Source organism: Bradysia coprophila, unplaced genomic scaffold (assembly GCF_014529535.1).
Source record: "Bradysia coprophila strain Holo2 unplaced genomic scaffold, BU_Bcop_v1 contig_138, whole genome shotgun sequence".
In the NCBI taxonomy this organism is placed as follows: domain Eukaryota; kingdom Metazoa; phylum Arthropoda; class Insecta; order Diptera; family Sciaridae; genus Bradysia; species Bradysia coprophila.
The window spans coordinates 4,307,039-4,315,650 of NW_023503409.1; the positions used below are offsets into that span (position 1 = coordinate 4,307,039).

At 35.2% G+C, this 8,612-nt stretch overlaps 1 protein-coding gene across 1 annotated transcript; it reads left to right on the forward strand.

Moving 5' to 3' along the window:
• The first annotated feature begins 289 nt into the window (after positions 1-289).
• Positions 290-1,945, forward strand: LOC119073593 (hydroxyacylglutathione hydrolase, mitochondrial). Its single transcript, XM_037179167.1, has 6 exons — positions 290-469; positions 735-850; positions 912-1,257; positions 1,321-1,553; positions 1,625-1,773; positions 1,828-1,945. Coding segments are annotated over exons 1-6 (912 nt in total). The 5' UTR covers positions 290-402; the 3' UTR covers positions 1,829-1,945.
• Positions 1,946-8,612: the final 6,667 nt, after the last annotated feature.

Genomic DNA, 8,612 nt, shown 5'->3' on the forward strand with positions numbered 1-8,612 from the left:
GCTTAATTTTTCTCGTCGCAGCTTTTAACAGATAAAATAGAGTACACTACACACTATACAAGAACGTTACTCATCTACTTTCAGACCTATACTGAATTGAAAATTTCAATTAGGATTTCGAACGACTAAAAATTCTCGTGATAGAAGACACTAACACCAACAAGACTTAATTCGGCTTCTGAGCCATTTTTTACCAAAAGAAACTCTTAAAAATTTGTCATGAAATAGTTATACCGCTGTTGTATATAGACTATGTGAATGAATCGATCTCGTCATAAAAACGTAGAAAAAACAAAAGAAGAACGGTTTTGCTTTGTCGTTGTTGATAACTCTAATCTTGATTCATAAATTTTCTTTAATTTTCGTAACGATTCGCTCAATGAATCGCAACATTTAATTTTGATGTTTAAGTTATTTTCGTTGCTACCAAACCGAGTAACTCAAGGGTTAACTGCAGCATACTTTAAGTGTGAGTCGAAGTTGTTTTTGTGCGACAGTCTACCAGATGTTAAAGAATTGATAATCTTTTTAATACATGTTAAATACACTGTTGCATATCTAAGATTGTTTTTTGTGGACAAGTGGAAAGATTGATAAGAATAAGAACATATGTTCGCATTAGAAAAAAAAAGATTTTTAAAGCTTTAATGTCTTATCAAAAAGAACAACTAATTTGTCATAAACCTTTCGCATCAATCCGGCCTTTATTAAAATTTGATTTTTATTTTACAAAGTCCAAACTTGGCGAACTATTGGATTTAACGGGTACCACTCTGAATCAACGTGTACAAAACGGTTAGCAATGGATGTTAATATTTTGCCAGCCTTACAGGACAACTACATGTACTTGGTAAACAGATAGTGAAGATTCGTTTCGTTGGCAATGTCACTAAATATTGTTTATTATTCAGATAGTTGACAAGGAAACGAATTCCGCGGCGATTGTCGATCCGGTAGATCCTGATCGTGTCTTAGAAGCTGTTAAAGCGCACAATGTCAATCTAACAGCAGTACTGACAACCCATCATCATTGGGATCATGCCGGTGGCAATGAAGACCTTGTCAAGAAATTTTCCTCCACATTGAAGGTTTATGGTGGTGATGATAGAATCGGAGCTTTGACCAATAAAATTGGACAGGATGATATCATTAACATAGGATCGCTAAAAATTCGTTGCCTGTTTACTCCATGTCATACAACTGGCCACATTTGTTATTTCGTCGAGGCTCCATCTGGCGAAAAGTCTGTGTTTACAGGTAAACTGCACGCAAAAATGCTTTGTGAGTTACGGCTAACGACTAATATTCTTACTCCCACAGGAGATACTCTATTTTTGGGCGGTTGTGGTAGATTTTTCGAAGGTACTGCCCAGCAAATGTACACTGCCTTGATTGAAAAACTGTCGTTACTACCGGATGAAACTGACGTATATTGCGGTCATGAATACACTTTACAAAATTTAGCTTTTGCAAAACATGTTGAACCGAACAACGAAGATATTGCAAAAAAGATCCAATGGTCGCGAGAGCAACGGTCGAAAAATCTGCCAACAGTAAGTGAACAAATGTTATGCTCGATTACGACAACATATCTAATCGCAATTCGCAATGAAATTGTTCTTAGGTTCCTTCAACAATTGCCGAGGAGAAGAAAATCAATCCATTCATGAGAGTTAATGAATCAGATGTACAGTCGCATGCAGGACTTTCTGAGGGAGTTGCAACAATGGCATATATTCGTAAGGAGAAGGACACATTTAAGGCGAACTTGTAACAATGTCGGTTTTTGTGGCGGGCCAAGAAAACAGACATTGTTTCGTTGGTTTCGTTGCGTTGGTCGGCCTTTCATCCTTTACATATCTTTTGCTTATGAACTTTCGGTGATGTGTCGTACATTTCAATATGTTAAATGGTTTGTGATCAAAATGTAATAAATAGGACCAACACAAAATTGATGTATTAATTTGTCTACGAATAGTACCGTAACGAGGATGGTCTTCTACGAACAATTTATTCAGAAGTTTCTTTAAAGCCCGAACGAAATGAGTACATCGTCCAAACCAAGTACACAAATAACTAGTGCACCTTTTTGTCTTCCATGAATTTTTGTCAAGAACGAAAATCAGTAGAATTGTTTGAAGAGATGATCGGTGACATTTCTAAGAAAACTCTCTCACTTCTCGTGCAATGGTCATGTCGAGGCTTGCTCTTGAATATCGAAACATGATGTACGTTATGATGAAAACTTAATTGGTTAGAGTGAGATGACAAATTTCTTATGGTTTTTTGATTTTTTTGTGTGATCGGGGCAGCTTGTCAGTATTGGCTATTAAGCGTCCGCAACACGTCTAGTAGTCAGTAAGCCTCATGCTTCCCTTCTAATGTAGTTACTTCCAGAAAAGCCCAGCGGTGTAAACATCGCTCACTCCCCTTTTGTGTTCTGTAGATTATTTTGTTACTTGAACCAACTTTAACTCTAATCTCATACTCACAAAAAAAATGTCGAGCCTTTGCCTTTGCCGAGGATTTTGCTAAACATGTTGAACCGAACAACGAAGATATTGCAAAAAATCAGATGCATCATATGATGTATGTCCATTTGAAGAAGCAAGGAAGTCAATTACATAGTGACTAATTAATTGAGATTTCTATAAACATTGCTAGTACTTTTGTCATTCTTTTGCAAGGGATAGTTTGCTTAGAAGTCTAGAAATTTTCGAAAGCCCAATAGGACATACATTATAATAGAAAAGTGAAGAGTGCAGAATTCTGACTAATATAATAGATGCTGTATCTCACCTTTTTATAACTAAAGCTTGACTTAAGCTTGTTTTATCTTAACTCATACGTTTTATGCATCAACGTTCGTTATTCTATTTTACTTTAACGGCAACAGATTAAAGTTACCAGAATTTTAACTACTCATTTTTAATTTCCGCATTATTTTTCATCAACTTAACCGACTGTAGCACCAAGGCTGTAAAGAGTTTACTACATCCTTGTGTAGAACTTTCTTAGTAAACGATATCGCAAAAAATTTACTGAAACCACAGATCTGCACTGAGAAAAAAGATTACGTTTGACACGTATAAAGTGTGGTAAGGAAGTTATACGCCAGCCACGTATGCGTGCTAACGTACGACACGTATTGTTATACATATGTCTTATATAAAATACGAGTGGCATGTTTCTTACCTTAGTCATCGTATATTATACAGTGACTATGTATGGAAATACGTGTCGTGTGTAAGTACGCATACGTGACTGGTGTATAGCTACCTTACCACACTTCATACGTGTCAGACGTAATCTTTTTTCTCAGTGTGTTGTTCTTATTACCAACGCGTTCACATACAATACGTCTAGTTAAATTCGCAACACTACACATTCATAACTACAATTTCTCCAATTATTTAATATTTTCGTACTGTACAATTCACGCCAAAAGTGCATTGGAAAGGTAAAAACGAAAGTTACAAGAAGGTTCTAACTAACGCCAATATTGATAGACTATTTTCAAGCCCCACATAAAATATATCAACATCGATTACCCAGAGCCTATCGCCTATCGCCTATAGTAGAACACGTAGCATCTGTTATCAGTGACTTCAGGAATTAAGTTCAAGCTCTGATTGATGATTTCCTATATGCTATGTCGCATGTTCAAAAAATGAACTAAAATATTTGAAATCAATCTGAAAATTCTTACATCGAAAAGAAGTGATAGATCCGATAGTAAAACTACTGATGTGCTTGTAGTCTGTCTATTTTAAATACGGCAATTTTAATTCAATCCGATCAAAATTCTGAATATCACGATGATAAATGAGTTTTACAGGCACTATGAAGATTGTCTTTACATTGCCGTTTGCTTCAATGAAATCAGCGTGAATGACATGTAATAGACAGTTGATGTTTTCATATAAAAATCATTGGGGTTGTTTATAATGTCAGCTATAACAATTTTAAAATTCGAAGGGTTCCACTGACATAGTTCTGATCGTATTTCATCAAACACAAGCTACATGTATAACTATATAGTTGAAATAAAACACGTTCCCATTGACAACATACACCACTCATATATCTATCATTCATTAGCCATATGTTATCGTAACGAATCTGAGAATATTTTCAAATTCTGTTTTTTTTTTCTTGGGCCTTGTTTTATTTATAATATCCCACAGAGTATAATATCTTACCTTTTTCAAAACATTTTTGCCGGCTATCATTATATGCTGTTACGTATATGTCGTTATAACGAAACCTAAGAAATTGATAGGAAGTAGCACTCAATTAAGTTTTCTTAAAATTCAGTCTGATATAATCGTGAGATTTAAAAAAAGAATTGAAACAAATCTTAATGAGAACAGAATCTTATCGTTTCTTATCTTACAGAAATAAATAACCTCAATGTAGTTCTTTAAGGGTTCAAAATTTTCTTTCCAACAGTAGTTAAAACAATTAATGTAACATACTAAGAATAGAGGGATGTCTGGAAGTCGACATCTGTTATTTCTATTTTTAATTTTAAACACGAAATAGTTATTTATCCTTTGCAAAATGTTTCTTTTTTCATGCATTACATCAATGGCATATTGATGTACTTTTTAACATTAGTGACGAAAAGGATGTCCATATAGCTTTTTGTCACTAGTGTTAAAAGGGACATACCAATGAAAAGTTGAATGAAAAAGTGACGTTACTACAAAAAACCTTGTATGTAACAAGTTGCGAAAGTGTCTTTGTGCACCGGACAACCGAAATACGACATATTTTGCCATGATTTTTTGTTATGAAATGTCAGGTTTCCCTAACGATATATCCATGACTATGCGATTGATCAAATTTCATATGGTGAATGTGAACTGTGTATATTTTCAAGTAAACAGATGTCTTTCGTCTATTTCAGTGTAACTCAATGATTTGAGTTGTCCGACGCACAAAACGTTGTTCATACCTCTACAGCCATTTCCTCTCTCGGTAGGAAAAATACTATTTTTTGTCGCGAGATGTGTTTGAGGGATTCTTCTGAAAAACAGAATCAAAAAATCGGGCCGATTTTTTTATAAAGCTTTTTTGACCTGTTTCGATAAAGTTCGATCACCTGAAATGAAATCCGGTGTCAGAATATTTTTATCACACTTTGTAAGCTGATGTGAGGTCTACCAATTTCGTAAAATAGTGCTTTTCTTACAAAAATTGCGCCCAAACGGAGAAGCCGCCATGGGCAAGTGGGGTATCGTTGGAAAGCTTATGTCATGTATTAATGGGAAAAGAGGGAATAAATTCATTTTTGGTCTCATATATACAAAAAAATTCTAATTGGATTTTCGACAAATATCAGTGAACTTTGAAGGGTGTTTGGGCTCTTCAAAAGAAACTGAAGAGCAGAAATAATGGTTGCCCATAATCTACACTCTCATACCTTTCTAATGGTACCCAACATGCATGGGTTGAATTGACAAAAGTATGCTTTCGATGCATGAATGTGGTACATATACACTCTACTCAAAAATTTCAATACTAAAAACCAAATTTGTTTTTTGATGCAAACGCAAGAGGTATAAAAACATTTTTTGACCACAAGTAATGTGTTTGTGTCCTATGGATGCCGCAACTATGAGGTAGAGGTATGACCATTCGAACAGGTTAGTTTATTGAAAAGAATATCAAAATATTTTCCAAATTTGCCTTTATTATAATTATGAGCCTTTCAACGAAAATAATTCACACGATTTCCCAAAATCTTCATCATGTAATTTAAACTGGCATCCTGACGATGTTGTGTGAGTAGAGGCCCGCATCGCCAGATTCTGTGTCGATTTCAATAACACGTCCAAATCGCATAACCTCTTCAAAAACGAACTGGTTTTCTGACGGTTGGATTTGCTCGAGAACATTTTGCAGTTCAAAAATTGAAAACTCATCACATTTTTCTGCAGATGAAAATTTCTTAACGAGCATTTTCGGCCATTCAGTCGATGGAATAAATCCATGAGCAGAGCGGCTACCAGGGATGGGCATAGCCCTAGCATATCTTTCATTGAGATTTTTTTCTCTCACTATTTCGTCGATTCGTTGTTGTGAAACGTACAAAAATTTCAATTTATCCGAAGCAAGTTTCTTTTGGCAAAATTCATAAAATTGTAGAGGGGTCGTAGTAATCGCTCCGCGTTTGCTTGCTTGCCGGCCGTTGTGTTTGCAAATACCTGCAGCTGCATCACAACTGGATTTTCCGTGTGCTGTAACGTGGAAATGATACCGATTTAGCTGAATCATTTACAGCACATAGTATCCGAAAGTCTGAAAATCAATGTGTACATTCATAGTTGCGGCATCCATAGGACACAAACACATTACTTGTGGCCAAAAAATGTTTTTATACCTCTTGCGTTTGCATCAAAAAACAAATTTGGTTTTTAGTATTGAAATTTTTGAGTAGAGTGTATATGTACCACATTCATGCATCGAAAGCATACTTTTGTCAATTCAACCCATGCATGTTGGGTACCATTAGAAAGGTATGAGAGTGTAGATTATGGGCAACCATTATTTCTGCTCTTCAGTTTCTTTTGAAGAGCCCAAACACCCTTCAAAGTTCACTGATATTTGTCGAAAATCCAATTAGAATTTTTTTGTATATATGAGACCAAAAATGAATTTATTCCCTCTTTTCCCATTAAGAGGCACCAGTACTTAGCTAAAATTGTAGCCTACATTTGTGTGCCTCACATTTCATTTTTGATGATATCTTTTCATCAGAATCCTGTTTCAAAATTGTACGACCGCAATTCCGACCACGAATGTGTTAGCTTTCAACAGAAAATACATTTGGTTGTATTCGTTTGACCAGCTCTGAGAAAAGTGAGCAGTTTAATGAAATTTTCATAAACTGCTTATTGTTCTCAGAGCTGGTCAAATTGCTACAACCAAAACTATTTTCTGTCGAAAGCTAACACATTCGTGGTCGGAATTGCGGTCGTACATTTTTGAAAAAGGATTCTGGTGGAAAGATATCATCAAAAGTAAACTAAAATCCAGTATTTAAAAATCGCCCTAATGTATGCTTTTCGTCAAAGTACCGGTGCCTCTTAATACATGACATAAGCTTTCCAACGATACCCCACTTGCCCATGGCGGCTTCTCCGTTTGGGCGCAATTTTTGTAAGAAAAGCACTATTTTACGAAATTGGTAGACCTCACATCAGCTTACAAAGTGTGATAAAAATATTCTGACACCGGATTTCATTTCAGGTGATCGAACTTTATCGAAACAGGTCAAAAAAGCTTTATAAAAAAATCGGCCCGATTTTTGGATTCTGTTTTTCAAAAGAATCCCTCTTTATCAAACGAGTGAAGCATATCTCTAGTGACAAAAACAACCACTTTTGGTATCTTGTTGCATAAATTACTACTATGCGGCAAGTTGCGAAACTAGGTTGTTTGTCAAACGATGTGACAAAGACAATTTCATTTCGCAACTTGTTGATGCAGCGTTTTCTGCCACTAATGTGGTTTGTTGAAGGCCTGCATTGAACGGTGCTAGTATCAGGATAAGATTTTTTATTTTAATTTAAGAAAGAATTGACAGTATTGTCGCTCATCAGTACAAAAAGCATTTCCGCTAAATGCACAACTAGCGTTAATGATTGTAACAATCAATCACATTTTCACAATCGAATCAGTTAACCTTTATGAAGAAAAAAAAATCTGATGAATAGCCAGTAATGAGCTATGCGTTCAAATGATTTATCACCACACAAAAATCTATTCACAAACTTTCAATATCAACGATAAGGAAATTTGCATAAAAACATGAACGGAGTCACTAACTCTAAATGTCAATGGCCTCACAGTTCACAGAAGAAGAAAAAAAATGGTGCATTGTACCAAACCGAACTACCAAACTCACTTATATGATGATGTGCATTGTGTTAATTGTGATTTACATTTTGTTAAATTCATTCATAAAAAAATGGAGGGTAGATGGTAGTCCTACAAAAAAATACTGAAAGAACACATTGCATAACTTTCCATTACGAAACTCTGCGTGTTTTCGGTGTTTTCATATTTTCACTATGCACTCGTCTTCATATAAACAAAAAAGGGGTTGGTTTGCTTTTTTGTTGTTGTTAACGACCATGTGTTTTATTGTGAGCTATAAAAAAAAACTATGTTTTAGCTAGTATACGGTGTAGCCTTTATGCAACATAAATTATGCTACAACTCATAACAATTGCATTGCATTGTACCTGGTGTGAAGAGAAACGTAAAATGCTATTGAACATCATGTGGTTCATTTAAATTTTAAATTCGATTATCATACACCGTCAGGGATGTTGCTTGGACTGCCACACTTGGAAAACATCCTGTACGTGATCAATGATCATACTAAACTCTATATATAGAAGGCAAATATGGTTTTGAACTTATTCTAATTGTCTGCAATTTTCCAATGCTTTTCTCTTCTCGTTGGATGTGTTTTTAACAAGTGGAGCCATATTTCATTTATTGGAATCTAACAATTGCATTTTTTCGTTGAATTAATTGTATGTTTAAGCTGTTACCGACGGCAAGCAATGACCAGTATCGGGTCTATTACTTTCATC